The 19879-nt window shown below is 44.1% G+C and overlaps 2 protein-coding genes across 5 annotated transcripts; one reads left to right on the top strand and one right to left on the bottom strand.

Moving 5' to 3' along the window:
* Positions 1-1361: 1361 nt before the first annotated feature.
* LOC109647285 (immunoglobulin superfamily DCC subclass member 3-like) lies at positions 1362-12696 on the bottom strand. Of its 2 annotated transcripts, none has more exons than XM_069536766.1 (14): positions 12488-12696; positions 10162-10467; positions 9935-10079; positions 9717-9847; positions 9473-9610; positions 9215-9373; positions 6136-6301; positions 5807-6057; positions 5563-5727; positions 5063-5248; positions 4677-4784; positions 4472-4595; positions 4258-4357; positions 1362-3939 (listed from the first exon to the last, which is right to left on the bottom strand). In XM_069536766.1, exons 1-14 carry the CDS (start codon positions 12558-12560, stop codon positions 3859-3861), a joined length of 2133 nt encoding a protein of 710 aa, XP_069392867.1. In that variant the 5' UTR covers positions 12561-12696; the 3' UTR covers positions 1362-3858. The 2 variants fall into 2 exon arrangements, with proteins under 2 accessions (XP_069392867.1, XP_069392868.1); XM_069536767.1 differs by lacking the exon at positions 12488-12696 and adding an exon at positions 10596-10791.
* Positions 12697-13859: 1163 nt separating this feature from the next.
* Positions 13860-19827, top strand: polr3glb (RNA polymerase III subunit GL b). Of its 3 annotated transcripts, none has more exons than XM_069536775.1 (8): positions 13860-14000; positions 15073-15235; positions 17072-17201; positions 17336-17404; positions 17559-17612; positions 17727-17806; positions 18517-18636; positions 19253-19827. In XM_069536775.1, the coding sequence occupies exons 2-8, from the start codon at positions 15122-15124 to the stop codon at positions 19337-19339; spliced, it is 654 nt and encodes a 217-aa protein (XP_069392876.1). In that variant the 5' UTR covers positions 13860-14000; positions 15073-15121; the 3' UTR covers positions 19340-19827. The 3 variants fall into 3 exon arrangements, with proteins under 3 accessions (XP_069392876.1, XP_069392877.1, XP_069392878.1); XM_069536776.1 differs by having other exon boundaries at positions 13871-14000; positions 15077-15235; XM_069536777.1 differs by having other exon boundaries at positions 13954-14731.
* Positions 19828-19879: the final 52 nt, after the last annotated feature.

The following is a 19879-nucleotide window of genomic DNA, read 5'->3' as shown; positions in this document are numbered from 1 at the left end:
TACACCAATCAGAGGATAGGTCTACACCAACATGAACCAATCAGAGGATAGGTCTACACCAACATGAACCAATCAGAGGATAGATCTACACCAACAGGAACCAATCAGAGGATTGGTCTACACCAACGGGAACCAATCAGAGGATAGGTCTACACCAACATGAACCAATCAGAGGATAGATCTACACCAACATGAACCAATCAGAGGATAGGTCTACACCAACATGAACCAATCAGAGGATAGGTCTACACCAACAGGAACCAATCAGAGGATAGGTCTACACCAACATGAACCAATCAGAGGATAGGTCTACACCAACATGAACCAATCAGAGGATAGGTCTACACCAATCAGAAGATAGGTCTACACCAACATGAACCAATCAGAGGATAGGTCTACATCAACATGAACCAATCAGAGGATAGGTCTACACCAACATGAACCAATCAGAGGATAGGTCTACACCAATCAGAGGATAGGTCTACACCAACATGAACCAATCAGAGGATAGGTCTACATCAACATGAACCAATCAGAGGATAGGTCTACATCAACATGAACCAATCAGAGGATAGGTCTACACCAACATGAACCAATCAGAGGATAGGTCTACACCAACATGAACCAATCAGAGGATAGGTCTACACCAACATGAACCAATCAGAGGATAGGTCTACACCAACATGAACCAATCAGAGGATAGGTCTACACCAATCAGAGGATAGGTCTACATCAACATGAACCAATCAGAGGATAGGTCTACACCAACATGAACCAATCAGAGGATAGGTCTACACCAACATCAACCAATCAGAGGATAGGTCTACACCAACATGAACCAATCAGAGGATAGGTCTACACCAATCAGAGGATAGGTCTACATCAACATGAACCAATCAGAGGATAGGTCTACACCAACATGAACCAATCAGAGGATAGATCTACACCAACATGAACCAATCAGAGGATAGGTCTACACCAACGTGAACCAATCAGAGGATAGGTCTACACCAACATGAACCAATCAGAGGATAGATCTACACCAACATGAACCAATCAGAGGATAGGTCTACACCAACATGAACCAATCAGATGATGATGCAGAAATTTAAAAGTCAGATTTTAGTTGTGATTGTTTTGGTCAGATTTGATTTATTAATTTATTTATTGTGATATTTTAAATATATGTGATCAATGATTCATTAATTCTTCTTCATTAATCAATAATATTTACTGAAAATATTTACGTACTGTTTGTTATTCAGAGCCGTTTGCTTTGCTCTGATTGGCTGCAGCTTCCAGACCCACCGAGTCATGTGACCGTCATCAACCATCACATGACAGAAAAATAAAGAACAGAGAGTTTCTACATCAGTTTTATTTGGTTTTATGTGTCAACAAATATTCACAAATAGTCTTCATCATCTTCATCATCTTCATCATCAGAAACATGATGTGAATCAGTGACAATAAAAAAAATCATTTCATCAGAATTTAATGTAATTTAACATTTGTAAATGTTTGTAAATCTATTTGGTGTAAATCTGTTTAAAATCACGTTAAAGCTTTTGGGAAATTTTTGTTTTTTAGACACTATTAAAAATAAAATGTTTCCGAGAAAAGAAATCAGTAAATTAAAGCTTCACTTTTCTCATTGGTTCTAGCTTCATTCACTAAGCAGCATCAGGTTTTCTAACCCTTACGTTTGTGAAATAACATGATGATGACCTCATAGTAACGTGATAATTACTTCATTTAACATATTATGACGTTAAATTAAGTAAAATGTGTGGTTGATCATTTGCTCGACCTTCAGCTGAAAACAACTTTTATCAAATTCTAGAAACATTTTCACACTTTCATTCAACTACAAGAAAAAGTTAAAAATATTGAAAACAGGAAAAACATGTAATAATTTGAATATTATCAGTAACAATCATAAAAAAAATCATTTTGACAGAATTTCCTCTTCTCAGAAAAATCTGAACTGAAAGAATCAAGTTCTGTCAACAAAACATTTTTATAAAACATTTTCTGTTGTTGTACTCTGACGCTGACCAACGACCTTTGACCGTGAGGACAGAGGACATGACTCTGAGACAACATGACCTGATTTGACCTAAACGATACTTGATGTAACTGTGGTTTGATGGCAACCATGGCAACTGAATGACATTTCATCAAAGTGACGTCAGAGATGTCAACATGTCTCTACAGATCTGAGTCAGTGTCGTGAGGTCACAGCCTCACTGGGTCACAGTTGTTGGTTCACAGGGTCATGGGGTCAAGAGGTTGTGGGGTCACTGTCAGCAGCAGAGACAGAAGATGTAGAGACATTCAACCATAACCTGAACTCACAGACTCTGGTTGTAATAATTATTATTGATCGTTTGGTCGAGGCGTTTCTTTCACTCTTTTGGTTTTGACCGTTTGCAGACGGATCCTGACACACGAAGCTTTTTATGTCACAATATAAAAAATGGTGAAAATTCACTGAATATATAACATGTGTTTTGGTTCAGTTTGTTCTTCGACTCTGAAACAAGAAACCGAGCAAAAACAAACAGTTTGAACAGCAAAAACTTTTTATCTTTGGACATCTATCAGCTCGCTTTTAAATTTAAAAGTTTTAATTTCTAATTTTGGCTGAAACTTTTCAGAAGCTGTGACGTGCTCGTCTAAAGAAAAGTTCTAAAGAAGTCAGAGGTCAGGTCAATTACGGGTGACGAGGCTTCAAACACCTGCAGGCAGGTGACAGGAAGTGGTTTGCCTCCGCAAAAAAAAAACATCGAAACTTTCAAACTTGAGACAGAAAAGTGACAAGACGTTCTGTTCAAACTTTTCTGTTTCACACGTTTTTCTCTTGGCTGTCGACCCTTTGACAGTTTTGTCGACCTCAGATCTGATCAATTTCCTTTGTTCTAGAACCAGAAGCTGAATTTTATTTAAAGGAAACTATTTCAGACTCTGACAAAGTGGCTGACGTCACTTCCTGTCAACTACAAATCAAAATGATGACAAGTATCATAAACAGACTGAAGTTATAAGTTAGTAAATATGTAAAATTACTGAACAAAATAAAACTTTTGTTTGTCTGAATCGTGGAGGAAGTAGCTTCAGTCTGACAGGAAGTGTCAAACAAAAACAAAGTCAGAGAGCTGAAGAGCGAGGGGCGGGGTCAGACAAGCAACATTCAGATTTGAAGGGCTTCAGGGTCAGGTCGGGGTCAGTTTGGCACAAAGAGGTAGGCAAATGACAAAGTGGCCTTTTGGTTTCAGGGAGGTGACCAGCAGCAGGAGACTCGGGGTGTTTCCAGTCTGAGGTCGCTCTCTTTGGAGGTAGTTTGCTGGTGAAGCGGGGGGTGGGGGTGGGGGACTGTCGGCTTTCTCTGCGTTCTGACTTGAGGTGAGAAGCACTAAAAGGCTAAAGCAGAGGACAGTTGACGTCCTCCTCAGACGCCTGCTGACCAGAGACATCATAAATCACTTTGGCTCTGGGCCCCAGAAGATGGACACGCTGCAGCGACGCCCCCTGCTGACGGCCCGTCTCTGGTCAGACCGGCTGAAGGACTCATCGTCTCAGGAAACTCGGCACTGACGGTGACTAAATTAAAATGAACCAAAGAAAAAAGGTTTTGGTTTCAACAGCAAACATCAGCAAGTGATGTCACACGGGAACCGTTCACATGAGCTACATGAAAAAAGAATCTGACTTTGGTTTCAGTGTGAAGAAGAATTTCTTCATCTGAACGTGTGCGTTTTCATCCCTGTGACATCATCATCTTCATTAATCTCAGTGTGTCCTTCAGGGGGGTGTAAGGCTGTCAGAAGCACAGGAGCCGGGGGGGCAGGGGGAGGTTTATCCAGTGCCTGTGATTGGCTGGACGGGTGGTGTTGGTTCAACCATGACCATCACTGGAGGAGGGGCAGAGTCACATCTCTGTGGGAGGAGTAGATGGGTCAAAATTAACAGAATATTTACCAGGAAATGAAACGTGGTAATCAACGAGGCAAAGAGACGTCAGAGACGTCAGAGACCAGATGAGGATTAAACGTGATGAGGAGGGAGTGAAGCCACAGACAAAGAAGATTCTCACTGATCTCACAGACTCAGTTAAAAGTCAGGAATCGTTTGAGAAACTGCAGAATTGATTTCAAACTCAACTTATTCACATGTGCTGTTCTCCACAGCTGCCCCCCCCCCGATGTGTGTGTGTGTGTGTGTGTGTGTGTGTGTGTGTGTGTGTGTGTGTGTTACCTGGCTGAGCTCAATGTTTTCAGGTGTTTGACCTTTAGGACCTCTGACATCATTAAGGGTGGGTGGAGCATCCCAGCTCACTGCCTTCCTACAGAACAGGCTGAAAATAGAAAAACTATGAAGATGATGAAGATGATGACGAAGATGATGAAGATGAAGATGAGGAGGATGAAGATGATGAAGATGAGGATGATGATGATGATGAAGCTCTTACCTGCGTCTGTATCCCAGCAGGATGAAGATGATGCAGCAGAGGATGCAGGCGAGGCCACTGTGGAGCCCGACCAGCAGAGTGGAGACGGATCCATCAGACTGATCACAGTTACAGGTCGGACCAGCTGAGAGAGACACACACACACACACAGGTCAGGGGTCAGAGTTCAGAGGTCAGGGGTCAGGGGTCAGGGGTCAGGGCCTACCTGATACTGTGTTTCCTCTCTCGTCCAGAGACACGAGGCGCCGGTTGGCTGGACTGTCTCCATTCCCATTAAACGCCACCAGCTGGATTTCATACACCGCTGCAGGTTCTACAGGAAGTCAAGAAAAACAGATCAGGTCTGATGTGTTCTGGACTCTGGTGCTGCACATGAACCAGTTCCACTAGATCCTCATGGACCTGCTCTGACCAGCAGCCTCAGCAGAGCTAACAGTTCAATTAGGTTGATTCTACGCTGAGGTCAGGGGACACGCTGAGGTCAGGGGACACGCTCAACATGTGGAGGGTCCTCACACTTCTCCTGGATTTATTCAGGAGCTCAGGAGAAAGACACATGATCCTTCAGAGAAGAGACAGAGAGACACTGACCCAGGTGAGACACTGTGTGTGTGTTGATGTGAGCAGGGATGGTTTCCTGTCCCTGGACGTTGGGGTTAGAAACCCTGCGGTACTCCAGTCTGAAGCCCTCCAGCTTCCCGGGCACCGGCAGGTCCCAGTACACCTGCATCGCCGTCTGGTTCAGAACCTTCGTGAAGAAACTGGGAGAAGTGGGAACTGTGGGATGGAAAGAGACAGAAAGATAAAGACACAGAGAGACAGAGAGACGAAGAGAGACAGAGACACAGAGACACAAAGAGACGCATGAGGACAGTGTTAGGACATGAGGACAGAGTCAGGACACGGGGACAGAGTCAGGACATGAGGACAGTGTCAGGACACAAGAACAGTGTTAATACATGAGGACAGAGTCAGGACACGTTAGGACACGAGGACAGAGTCAGGACAGAGTCAGGACAGAGTCAGGACAGAGTCAGGACACGTTAGGACACGTTAGGACACAAGGACAGTGTTAGTACACGAGGACGGACCTCCTCCCAGCGTGGTGGCTGTGATGCTGTTGGACCTCTGACTTCCTCCCAGAGCAGAGTAGGCCTTCAGGTAAAGGTCGTAGGTGGTGGCCTCCTCCAGGTTGTTGAAGTGGTGTGTGAAGGTGGTTTTACTGACGGCCTCCTGCAGTTCCGCACTGTCCGGCTCTGAGGACACACAGGGGACATTCAGGTAAATCCAACTTTTGTCTCCAGCCAATCACAGAGAAGGAAACAATCATCTGACCTCCGAGTCGTCGTATGTGCAGAACGTATCCGATGATCATGTGACTGACGTGTTCCATGGGCTGATCCCACGTCAGCTGCAGGCTGCTCGAGCTCAGGGCCGTTGCCCGGAGCCCGGTGGGGGCCTCAGGGAGTTCGGGCCCCTGGCTGATGGCAAGACGAGCGCTGGCCTGGTTTGTACCGACGCTGTTTTCAGCGATGCACTGATAGATGGCCTCATCCTGAGGTGTGATGCGAGTGATGGCAAGTGTCCTGCAGGGGGAGACAGAGACGTTCATTCTTCGTCCTCGATGACATAAATTCAGTCAATTAACTCTTTAAGGTTCTCACGTGTTTCCATTGGTCAGTTTGACGTTGCCGCTGGGTGTCAGCAGTTTGCCGTTCTTCAGCCAAATAAGGTGTGGTTCAGGGACGCCGGACGCTGTACAGCTGAAGACAACACTGCCCCCTGCTGGTCTGGAGACAGACTGAGGCCACTGCACAAACTCTGGAGGAGCTAGAAAAAAACAAAATATGATATAATTTCTTACTTATATACTGTAGAAATATTTTAGATACAAATAAATCATAAATAATAATATAAAATATAGAGATTATGTGTATATATACATATATGTATACAAATTATATGTTAGGATATATAATATTATGTCATATTATACAGTAAGGTTGTATGTCTGTAAAGTGTGTTCTCTTATATTAAATTATATTATGTTATATGACATTATGTTATATTATATTATATTAATAATATTACATTATATTATATTTTATTAAATTAAATTACATAATATTACATAATTTTATATTTTATTACATATTACATGTGTTCCAATACTTCTTCTTCTTCTTTGTTTTCAGATCTTTTTATAAACTGTGGTGCAGAGTGAAGTTAGAGAACTTTGTGTTCATCCTTCCTGGTTTATCTGAATATTGTTCACATGTGGTTTATATAGAAGTTTGAGTGATTTACTGAACTGATGTCGACTGTTTCAGTCTGTTTAACAACCGACAACCTTCAGACCCAGTTCACAACTTTTCAAAATAAAAGCTCTGTGATGCAGCTGACTATAAAAGATGTTAACAACAAAACAAACACTGTGCTTTTACTTTGAAGCCAAATTGTCGAACAACAATGATTGTGTGAATGTTGTTTCCATGACAACAATCAGCTCTTTTCTGATTAGATAAAAACAATCAGCTGTAGTTGATCTGAGGACCAAAAGAAGACGTGGTCAACTGACTGAAGACACACTGCCCCCCCCCCCCCCACTGACTGAAGACACACAGACACACACACAAATAAATGAGTTCATGTGAACTTGAACTTGTCTGTGACCTTTGACCCCTGAACACATCCTGCATCAGACAGACAGGTGCTGTCTCGCCTCCCCTCTGTCTCCACGGTAACAAAGAGTCTCTGTGTCCTCCATTAACCTCCTCATGCTCCGCCCCATGCCCCTCTCAGAGGGGGGTCAGAGGTCAGGTGGGGAAAGGGGGAGGGGTGAGGGGGGTGAATAGAAAGCATTTATCAATGGGGGGGGGGGGGGGGGGGGGGTCATTAACAGAGAAATAAAGTTGATTTGTGAAGGAGGCGACACACACACACATCAAGTTCAACAGTAAACACACACACACACACACACACACACACACACACATTAAGTTCAAAAGCAAATACACACACACACACACACACACACACACACATCAAGTTCAAAAGCAAACACACACACACGCACACACACACATCAATTTCAAAAGCAAACACACACGTCAAGTTCAACAGCAAACACACACACACACACACACACACACACACACACATCAAGTTCAAAAGCAAATACACACACACACACACACACACACACACATCAAGTTCAAAAGCAAACACACACACACGCACACACACACATCAATTTCAAAAGCAAACACACACGTCAAGTTCAACAGCAAACACACACACACACACACACACTGAAACGTTTCTTCTCTACACTTTGAGGAACAACTCAGTAAAAAACTGAGGATGTGTTGACTTATGTGCTGTAGTTCTGGTTGTGTTGTGGTTCTGGTTTGTGGTTTTGTTGTAGTTGTAGTTGTAGTTCTGGTTGTGTTGTGGTTCTGGTTTGTGGTTTTGTTGTAGTTGTAGTTCTGGTTGTGTTGTGATTCTGGTTTGTGGTTTTGTTGTAGTTCTAGTTCTTGTTGTGTTGTGGTTCTGGTTTGTGGTTGTGTTGTAGTTGTAGTTCTGGTTGTGTTGTGGTTCTGGTTTGTGGTTGTGTTGTAGTTCTAGTTCTTGTTGTGTTGTGGTTCTGGTTTGTGGTTGTGTTGTAGTTGTAGTTCTGGTTGTGTTGTGGTTCTGGTTTGTGGTTGTGTTGTAGTTGTAGTTCTGGTTGTGTTGTGGTTCTGGTTTGTGGTTGTGTTGTAGTTGTAGTTCTGGTTGTGTTGTGGTTCTGGTTTGTGGTTGTGTTGTAGTTCTAGTTCTTGTTGTGTTGTGGTTCTGGTTTGTGGTTGTGTTGTAGTTGTAGTTCTGGTTGTGTTGTGGTTCTGGTTTGTGGTTGTGTTGTAGTTGTAGTTCTGGTTGTGTTGTGGTTCTGGTTTGTGGTTGTGTTGTAGTTGTAGTTCTGGTTGTGTTGTGGTTATGGTTTGTGGTTGTGTTGTTGTTGTGGTTCTGGTTTGTGGTTGTGTTGTAGTTGTAGTTCTGGTTGTGTTGTGGTTCTGGTTTGTGGTTGTGTTGTAGTTGTAGTTCTGGTTGTGTTGTGGTTCTGGTTTGTGGTTGTGTTGTAGTTGTAGTTCTGGTTGTGTTGTGGTTCTGGTTTGTGGTTGTGTTGTAGTTGTAGTTCTGGTTGTGTTGTGGTGTCAGCCTGGATGAAGTGCTCATTGTGAAGTGTGACTCTTCACATGCTAATCCTTATTCTAATGAAGCTCAGTCTGAGACACAGACACACAATGAGCCTGTGTGACCTCTGACCTCTGACCCCACCCCTTCTGATCTGCAGCTGGAGCGTACGTGAATATGTTATTGTCTGAATATGTGTTTATATATGATGACATATGTATATATATACGTATATGTATATATATACGTATATGTATACATATACGTATATATATACATATAAATATATATGTATATGTAAATACATACATAATACACATATATATATAATGTATATATATTATCTATGCTATATAAATATCATCAGAACTTTATTCTCACCTCCTCTCTTTGACCTTCAACAGGTTCCACATATTAGCTACTACATTATTTATTTTATATTATTTTCATATTCCTCAGTTTTTGTCTTGATCTCTGTCTGTATATGTGTGTACTGTATACTGTATGTGTATATGTGTGTATGTGTATAGATGTATATGTGTGTATTGTTGTAAACAAATGTGTGTTCACCTTGAACGACGAGTCGTCCGAGCGCTGTTCTTCTCGAGCGACTTCCTGGTCTGTTCGCTGAACAAACATAAACTCCTGAATGTTGCACAGTCGCATCAGAGATCATCAGGTTTCCTGTTCCCAGAACCTGGATCCCCTCCACACCCATGGAGCGGCCATCTGCACACACACAGACACACACAGACACACACACGATCAGATCAGGTGATAAAAACACAGAGTTCAGGTGTTTGTTGAGTTTTATGGTGAAGCTGTTACCGAGGCGACTCCAGGACACAATGGGGCGGGGGTTCCCTGTGGCGATACACTCCAAGATGGCCGTCTGGTGGATGTTGATGGTGAGGTTCTGAGGTCCAGACAGAATGACAGGCTCCTGGTAGATTCTGGATCCTGCAACTGGACCCAGAGAAACCAGAAACCTTCATTAGCACAGAAACCACATCAAACCTGACTCTGCCCTCAGTCTGGTCTGTCAGTCTCTTTGCTCTCAGTTTGGTCTTACCAGTCACAGACAGCTGGGCCTCGTGGCTGTATCGAGTGTTGGCGATGTTTGAGGCGACACAGCGAAACAAACCACTGTCCTTTCGCTGAACGCTGGTGATTTGCAGGATCCCGTTAGGGAGCAGAGTGTACCTGTACGTAAATATACATGAACAGAACATGTATTAATACACGTTATTCATTTTGCATGATGTGTTAGTGTGACAGTTCCAAATATACCTGGGGTCCGCTGTGCTCAGTGGGCGTCGGTCTCTCTGCCAGGTAATGTTGGCCTCTGGAATTCCATTAACCTGACAGGTGAGTCTGGACACACCCCCTTCATCCACAGCAACAGACTCTGGGTGAGACAGGAACTTAGGCAGGGCTGGGGGGGGAGTGAGGTCATTATATATATATGTTTCTGTATGTTACATGTATGTTTCTGTATGTTATTTGCAGTGACTCACATGCGAGCTGGACTCGGGCCTTGCGGCTGATCAACATGCCGTAGCGGTTCTGGGCGGCGCAGTCGTACTCTCCTGCATCCGCCTCGTTACTCTCTCGTCTCTTGGAGAAGTTTCTGATGAGCAGCGTTCCGTTGCTGAGCACCGTGGCCTTGATGCCGGATTCCACAGGAACACCATTCCGTCTCCAAGTGATGGAGATAGGTCCCTCCCCTTCTACCTGACAGTCAAGCATTAGGGGGCGGTCCCGCACCGCAATGATATCATTGGGTTCTTTGAGGAAGGCCAGCTCTGATGCTCCGCCCACACCTGAGAGGAGGAGACACGCTTTTACATCCAGGAACTTTAGAAAAAATAATAGAATGAAGTTTCAGCTCGACTGATGGATGATGTCATTGTTATTATTATCATTATTATTAACAACAGAAAATACTCACTGAGTGAAATGATGAAGATGAGAATGATGATGAAGATGATGTGTCACTGTATCGAACACACGCTGCTCAGAAGTGTTTCTTTATCAGTCTCATGTGATTGGTGCTTCAAAGGCTCATGGGAAATGTGATTTGGTGATAAGAAAAACCAGAAGCTACAGATTTTATATCAAAATAAACACACACACTCACATCCTCCTCCCCCATCACTCAGGCGACAATGCCCCCCCCCCCCATCCTCCATCTTGAGCTGGCCCCAGCTGGTCTGTGGAAGAAGGACAACCTGTGATGTCACCCCCCCCTGCACTGACCCCCCAAAAACCTCCCCTAGAACTCCGCAGACCCCCTCCCCTCCCTCTATAGTATGAATGACAACAATAATGACAAAAGTCTGAAGCAGACACAACAGCCCCCCCATCCCAAAAAACACCAGGACCTCGAAATACACCAGACAACCCCCCCCCCACCCATCCTGCAGCTGCTTCACTTAAATTCATTCACGTTCTTTTGTTTCAAGTTCAAGTTCAACTGGACTGAGAGCCGACACTGAGCCGACAGGATGAACAACTCAGGGTCACATGCTGGACGAGAATCAGCACAGCTAACAATCTGCTCTGGACTCATATTCAGGTCCTGGTCTGAAGTGAACCTGCAGACAAACTCACCAGAAAGTGATTTATTTACGTGTGAAAAGATGAAGAACTGGATGAAACTAAACTTGCTTTAGTTAAATGATGTCAGATTAAAACCTTGGCCTCAACGTTCTCTTAAATTCAACCTGTATCATTGATTTCAAGGCCAAAACACCTGATGACGCCAAGGTGCACAACTGAAGTTATGTCCCTAGCATCACATCTGTGGTAACCTAAATTGTGCTGAAGACCTTCAAACGTATGAAAGACATTCACTCTCTAGTCGGATATTCTAAGATTGATGGTTTCATTTTTTTTTCACACAAATATCAAAACTGATCCAGACGCTGCAGGTTGAACTCAACTAACAAGAGTTTGTTGCAACAGTTAGAGAAGATTCAAATAATCCACCTGACCTGTTTTTTAGCACTTGGATATACGATGACCTGGATGACTGAGAATCTTCACAAACAAATAATAAAGTTACTCTGGAACCAAAACCTGAAACTGAGTAGAAGTATGAAGTGTAAGAGAGTAAAGGTGCAGAGTAAGGATTTGTTGCAGGTTGTGGCTGATGTTGGGAATTTGTGTGAAAAATGAGGACGTGAGGACATGAGGACGTGAGGACATGAGGACGTGAGGACACAACTCTTTGTAAGTGGTCTGATCTGCTGATGGGGGGGGGTCGTTAAAATCACAGAGCAGACGGTCCACCCCCCCCTCCCTCGTCACCCCGACCTCTAAATCCCTAAAATCCTTGTCGACCCTGAAAGGTCGTCAGAGGTCATGAGAGCCTCGGTTCAGCAGCCCTCCCTCTCTTTCTGTGGTCTATTGTCGCACGCCCAGACTCTGACCGTGACCGTGAATTTCATGACGCGACAATAACCTACCCCCCCCAACACTCAGATACACACACATACTCACAGAGAGACACACACTCACACACATACACAGAGATACACACACACACACACACTCACACACACACACACACACACACACACTCACACACACACACACACACACACACACACACACTCATTGGCATCATGCATCGTCTCGCCTCACTCTAACCATCACAACTAGATAAGTAACACAAACCCTAAAAGTCCTCACCCTCAACACACACACACACACACACACACACACACACACACACACACACACACACACACACACACACACAGTCTTTTCATTAAACTGTTATCCGCCTCATGACTTCACATTTCATTAATAATCATAACCATAGTAAACATGTCAGACCTGAGCAGCAGATCATCATCATCATCATCATCATCATCATCGTTGTGGTCGTCTGGCTCCGCATCTTCTTCATGAGTTAAATCCAAATCATCAGAAACATCCAGAGGTTCATCACAAATCTCCTGTTCTTCTCCTCCTCTCCTCTTCCTCTCCTCTTCCTGCTGTTGATCCTCTGATCTTCTTCTTCTTCTGATTCAAACTGGCCCACAGTGACTGACACTGGGGGCGTGGTCTCCGTGAGGGGTGGATCCACATGGTCCACAGGGACCAGGGGGCGGGGTCACTGATGAAGTCGACCTGAATCTGACATTTATAACAAATAAAAATGGAAGGATGGAGGAGAGATGAGAGGAGAGATGAAGGAGATGAGAGGAGAGATCAGAGGATAGATGAGAGGAGAGATGAAGGAGATCAGAGGAGAGATGAAGGAGATGAGAGGAGAGACGAGAGGAGAGATGAAGGAGATGAGAGGAGAGATCAGAGGAGAGATGAGAGGAGAGATGAGAGGAGAGATGAAGGAGATGAGAGGAGAGATGAGAGGAGAGATGAGAGGAGAGATGAAGGAGATGAGAGGAGAGATGAGAGGAGAGATGAAGGAGATCAGAGGAGAGGTGAAGGAGATGAGAGGAGAGACGAGAGGAGAGATGAAGGAGATGAGAGGAGAGATCAGAGGAGAGATGAGAGGAGATGAGAGGAGAGACGAGAGGAGAGGAGAGACGAGAGGAGAGATGAAGGAGATGAGAGGAGAGATGAGAGGAGAGATGAAGGAGATGAGAGGAGAGATGAAGGAGATGAGAGGAGAGATGAGAGGAGAGATGAAGGAGATCAGAGGAGAGATGAAGGAGATGAGAGGAGAGACGAGAGGAGAGATGAAGGAGATGAGAGGAGAGATCAGAGGAGAGATGAGAGGAGATGAGCGGAGAGATAAGAGGAGAGATGAAGGAGGGATAGAGGAGAGATGAAGGAGGGATGAAGGAGATGAAGGAGGGATGAAGGAGATGAGAGGAGAAATGAAGGAGGGATAGAGGAGATGAGAGATGAAGGAGGGATAGAGGAGAGATGAAGGAGGGATAGAGGAGATGAGAGGAGAGATGAAGGAGGGATAGAGGAGATGAGAGGAGAGATGAGAGGAGAGATGAAGGAGATGGGAGGAGAGATGAAGGAGATGGGAGGAGAGATGAGAGGAGAGATGAAGGAGATGGGAGGAGAGATGAGAGGAGAGATGAAGGAGATGGGAGGAGAGATGAGAGGAGAGATGAAGGAGATGGGAGGAGAGATGAGAGGAGAGATGAGAGGAGAGAGGGAGAATCAATCATTGATGTCTGTAGATCAGTAAAACATTCATGTCGTTCATGCTGCAGTCCGTTAGGTGGCGCTGACGATCCGATTAGACGCCTTAATCAAACTGAAGAAGAAGAGCAGGATGTAAACAAAGATGGTTAATGTCGTGCGATGCTTCACTGAGCAGAAAATCTGTGTCTGACTGATGAAGAGGAGACACGTTGACCTGACGGTCAGACACAAGCTAACTGCTAACAGTTCTACTGGTGCTAATACAGAGCAGCTAACTGCTAACAGTTCTACTGGTGCTAATACAGAGCAGCTAACTGCTAACAGTTCTACTGGTGCTAATACAGAGCAGCTAACTGCTAACCGTTCCACTGGCGCTAATACAGAGCAGCTAACTGCTAACCGTTCTACTGGTGCTAATACAGAGCAGCTAACTGCTAACCGTTCTACTGGTGCTAATACAGAGCAGCTAACTGCTAACCGTTCCACTGGTGCTAATACAGAGCAGCTAACTGCTAACCGTTCTACTGGTGCTAATACAGAGCCGCTAACTGCTAACCGTTCTACTGGTGCTAATACAGAGCAGCTAACTGCTAACCGTTCTACTGGTGCTAATACAGAGCAGCTAACTGCTAACCGTTCTACTGATCAATCAATCAACATTTATTTATATAGCACCTTACAACAACCAAGGGTTGACCAAAGTGCTTCACAATTGCAAATCAAACATACACAAACAGCAAACACGAGAGAAGAACTTCAGTTTCAGTTGAAGGCTAAATCAAACAAGTATGTTTTTAGCCTGTTTTTGAACAGAGGCAGGTCAGTGGTGGTGCGTAGCTCAGAGGGCAGTGCATTCCAAAGTTTGGGACCTGCTACTGCAAATGATCGGTCACCCCACTGTTTGCTCCTGGACCGGCGGACCTCTAGCAGGTGCTTCAGGGTTTCGCTTATGTAGGTGATCCTAATACAGAGCAGCTAACTGCTAAACGTTCTACTGATGCTAACAGGATACACTGTATTACACAGTATCACGTTTTTAATGTGTTCAACTTTAGAAACTCTTTGACCTGAACATTAACGTGTGTACGTGTTAAATATTGTTGTTGTTGTTGTTGATACGTACTGAAATCAACAACAGGTTCTGTAAACACGATCCACAGTGTGGAACAGGAGAGCAACAATATTAGATATGATATGATAATATTAGATAATATTAGATATAAAACCCACACGTGTCACACATGTTCTATGAAGATCACATTGAAATCTCATCAGTTTGATGTTCTGTGCAGTCAGGACTCACATCCTGCGGCAGCTGATCTGGTTTGAGGAGCAGCTGTGATGGCGGGTCGTGGTCGTGGTCGGAGGATGATGAGTTTCAGTGTGGATGCTGTCGGCATCAACAGAGGAGACAGTTTACCTCCGACCATCCAGCAGCCGACACCTGCATTCCCGGTAAGACACCAGGACCTGACGTCTGTTCTACGAAGTGAGTTCAAGAAATCCAGGATTTCTTTATCCAGCTCAACTTAACCTAACAATCACAGACAGGCTAAGTTGTCACACGACGCTGGTTATCATCAACTCGTTAAGTTAACTCAGGTTTTCCTCATCAAGATCTGAGTGTGTGCACATAAAAGGGTCGGAGTTTACTGTCTATGACCAATCACAGACATGGACAGTTTGACTGACAGCAGAGCCTCATATTTCACAACGAGGATCAAATTATCACATTATAGAAATTAGAGGAGGTGGAGTATAGGTCTCCTGATTCACACTGACTCTAAGGACACAATGTCTCTGAGGACACAATGTCTCCGAGGACTAGGGCTGTCAAAATTGCTCCAAAATGACGTTCGAATATTCTCTCTAAAAAAACACATAGGTTTGAACCATTCGAATATATGCGCATGCACATCATGTCAATAACAGGAGGACAAACTAATACAACGAGACATAACTACTTGTATAGGTATTTTTATCTCAGTTTTAACATAAAACATATCTACACATTACAAAATAAGTAAATGAACTAACCGTAAAACTAAGACCATAAAAAAAGACCGCTCCGTCGCTCGCCCCCCTCTCTCTCTCTCTATGCGCGATGCGCACACTGATTTAAATAAACAATCTGTTAATAACGGTCGGTAATAACCATAGACTGTAAAGGTAATAACTGGTCTCTGTGGCTGACATGAGCTGAAGGTAGCGGGAGTGTATGCTGCGAGTTTAGGAGGCACGTCAGCCAGAGCTGTGTGTGTGTGTATGTGAGTGATTGAGTGAGTGAGACTGCTGCCTGCTGAACAGCAGGTCGCAGGGAGAAGGATCTGAAGTGCCCGTGTTTCGGCCACAACACTCCGCCGAACCGAACCGATCCGAAACCAGCCCAAACTTTTATCCACCCGCCTGGAAACCCTGGTCGCGTCTCACTTTCAGAAGAGTGACGCTGTGCAAGTGCAACTCCTGTCCCTGACCTGTCATTCAGTGCGCCCACTCGACAAGCAGCCGCTTGTGTTTTTTTCCAAAGTCGAATATTAATTTTCACAATCGAATATTCGGTTTTTTTTAATATTCCAATATATATTCGAATTTAGAATATTCGTTGACAGCCCTACTGAGGACACACTGTGACGGAAACCTCTGACATCACTACTCAATAAAAACACATGGACATATTTTCAGGACCTGACTGAGTGTATTTGTTGTTTTGGGGACAGGAGGAGACAGGGGGATCTGGAGACAGAGAGACTGAGACGTACTGACTGAGTTAGAGATCAACTGAACCAACCAGACGTTGTTTAAACTTCTCTTATCCGTCCCTTTAAGGAGAGTGTATAACAGTGTAGAGCCACTTTGGTGAGTGTTTGAGTCCCAGAGAGAGAGGGGGGGGGCTGTCACAAGGTCTATACCCCCAAGTACTTCTTAAAGGATCAAAGTACTTAAGAATGTGTGGTTCTCCTCCGCTAACACTCCCAGTACATCAGTATCAGTAAGTGAAGCAAAGAAAAAGTTAAAACAATCCCAGATGTTCTTCCTGAATTTAGCAGCTGGAACTGTTTCTTTCCTTTTGATTTGTATTATTCAACAGTTTGATCCTCAGCTCTGCTGTCAGTCAAACTGTCTGTGATTGTAATCTGTAATAATACAGATTCAGAATTTAAAAAACTTGTCAAACTTTAACAGATGAATCATCAGTATCACATGCTCTGTGAGACATTCTTCATTAGATGAGTGCTTCTGACAGCAGTGCATTCTGGGAGTCGTAGACAACTGTTTGTGTGTGTTGTCCAGGCAATGGAGAACAAGCCCCTCCCCCTGGCGGCTGGCGAGGAGGCGGAGTATATGTTGGCTCTCAAACAGGAGTTCAGAGGAGCCATGAGGAGTTTGCCCTGCTTCATCCAACCAGCTGCCCCTCACAGAGGTCAGAGGTCACAGCATACACGTCCTCACTAACATGGTTTAAAGCTCACAGATTCTAATAATCCATATGAATTTCATAGAGAAACATGTTTGAATCATAAGCTTCGTTGTGAAAGTCTTTTGTTTCCTGCACAGATGTGGAGAGGTACTCTGATAAATATCACAGCTCGGAGCAGACGGACAGTCTGATCGACTGGACTCCAGGTCAAATCAATACATATTTATTGATCCTTTGATTTGTGCTTTAACATTCAGCTGTAAGCTCAATACTGTGACCAGTGGAGGGCGCTACAATCCTGTCGTCCAATGAGAGCAAGAGAGAGTCTGACAGGTGGTGCTTTCTGATTGGTTGTTTCAGACTGGAAGAGATTACCCAGAGAGCTCAGAGTCGTCAGGAAGCCTCGCAGAGACGGTCTGTACTCAGAGTAATCTGATTACACAGTAATGTGATTAAACTCTTGTGTCAGTAATATATATTTCAAGTGGAGTGTGGTGTCTGATGGGCGGATGGACTTGTCTTCCTCAGGTGTGTCGGTCAGTCGCTTGGTTCCATCAGGTCAGAAGAGACAAGTAAAGGAGAAGGAGGAGATTCTGCTCAAACTGGAGGTGAACAAACATTCATCAATAACCTGCTGGTCCACCTTAAACACCTTAACTGTCTCTTCCACCTTAAACATGTAAACTGTCACTTCCACCTTAAACACCTTAACTGTCACTTCCACCTTAAACATGTTAACTGTCACTTCCACCTCAAACATGTTAACTGTCACTTCCACCTTAAACATGTAAACTGTCACTTCCACCTTAAACACCTTAACTGCCACTTCCACCTTAAACATGTTAACTGTCACTTCCACCTCAAACATGTTAACTGTCACTTCCACCTTAAACAAGTTAACTGTCACTTCCACCTTTAACTCCGATAAATGTCACTTCCACCTTAAACATGTTAACTGTCACTTCCACCTTAAACACGTTAACTGTCACTTCCACCTTAAACACGTTAACTGTCACTTCCACCTTTAACTCCGATAACTGTCACTTCCACCTTAAACATGTTAACTGTCACTTCCACCTTAAACACGTTAACTGTCACTTCCACCTTAAACACGTTAACTGTCACTTCCACCTTTAACTCCGATAACTGTCACTTCCACCTTAAACACGTTAACTGTCACTTCCACCTTTAACTCCGATAACTGTCACTTCCACCTTAAACACGTTAACTGTCACTTCCACCTTTAACTCCGATAACTGTCACTTCCACCTTAAACACGTTAACTGTCACTTCCACCTTTGTTGGTTCCACCTTAAAGAGTCTGGAGCAGAAGGAGCAGCAGGGGAGCTCAGAGGAGGAGGAGGGAGAGGAGAAGAAGAAACAGGAGGAGGAGGAGGCTGAGGGAGAGGAGGAGTACGATGAAGAGGAGTTTGGAGAGGTGAGTAAAACTGCTCAATTATCAATATTGGTGTTTAATCAGATCTGTCCATTAATCTGGTTCAGGTCGTTGAGGGAACAGGCTCAGAGACGTCTTGCTCTTGTGGGAGGATCCTGAGGCGTCCCCAGGCCTGATGGGATATGTAGTCTCTAAGCTCACACCTGACGCAGAAAACAAAGACACATCTGTTCTGACTACACCTCGGTTCTAAAGATGACGACATCATCATCTATATATATATATATATATATATATATATATATATATATATATATATAATAAGAAGTATCTTATTTCACTTCATGGTTGTTGTTGTTCTGGGTTTGTCCCCTCGTGGTTGATGCTCTCATTGTGAGTCGCTCTGGATTAAAGAACAGCTAAATAAATGTCATGTGACCTCGGGTGGGGGTGGAGATAGACCAGTGGATTGAAAGCTTTGCTGTGCAGCTCCGCCTCCATCTCTCTTCACTGCTGGTGCTCACCAGCGGGTTCATAGATCGCTGCCTCGACAGAAACCAGATGTCCCCAGTTCACCCTCACTACTCGTGATCAGTGAGGTTTGTTAGATGTACTTTTATGATCCACTCGTGTTCAAACACTTTGTGTTTGTCTGCAGGAGACCGACTACATCATGTCGTACTTTGATAACGGAGAGGAGTTTGGAGGAGACAGTGACGACAACATGGACGAGGCTATTTACTGAACACACTCCGTCCAGCAGCTGTTTTCAAAGACTCAAACGACTCTGTGGACTCACATCTCACCAGCGTTTTTCAATATTTTATATGTCCGTCTGTTTGTTGGAGAATCGAGTGGCAGTTTGTTCACGGGTTGAGCGCACACTCTACGATTTTAGCCAGTTTTTACCCCAAATTTTTGAGTCATACAATTTTTTCAGCATCGTTGTGTGTCGTCCGGTCTACAGGGCGATCGAGCAGCAACTCAACGCTCCAGACTCACCGTCACGTGTGCCGATACATTTCTGACATGTCAGAATTTTCGGTGGGTTGAAGACCACAGAAGACTGAAGTGTCCTGTAGGGGGCGCCGTCTCTGACAGACCTGATCATTCATCTCAGTAAACTAATGAATCAAACTGTAAATAACTGTTGTTTGTAAAAAAGGTTAAAAAAGTCGGGTGAATTTACTGTTGATGTGAATCAGCTGCTTTTTAATAAACATTTTAAATGAGTCTAATGTTTCTCATTAACGCCCCCTGCTGTTCAATTGTACCATAACATGTT

Source organism: Paralichthys olivaceus, chromosome 13, assembly GCF_024713975.1.
Source record: "Paralichthys olivaceus isolate ysfri-2021 chromosome 13, ASM2471397v2, whole genome shotgun sequence".
In the NCBI taxonomy this organism is placed as follows: Eukaryota; Metazoa; Chordata; class Actinopteri; order Pleuronectiformes; family Paralichthyidae; genus Paralichthys; species Paralichthys olivaceus.
Note: the sequence above shows the minus strand (reverse complement) of the source record. Positions and strands in the feature narration are given on the sequence as shown.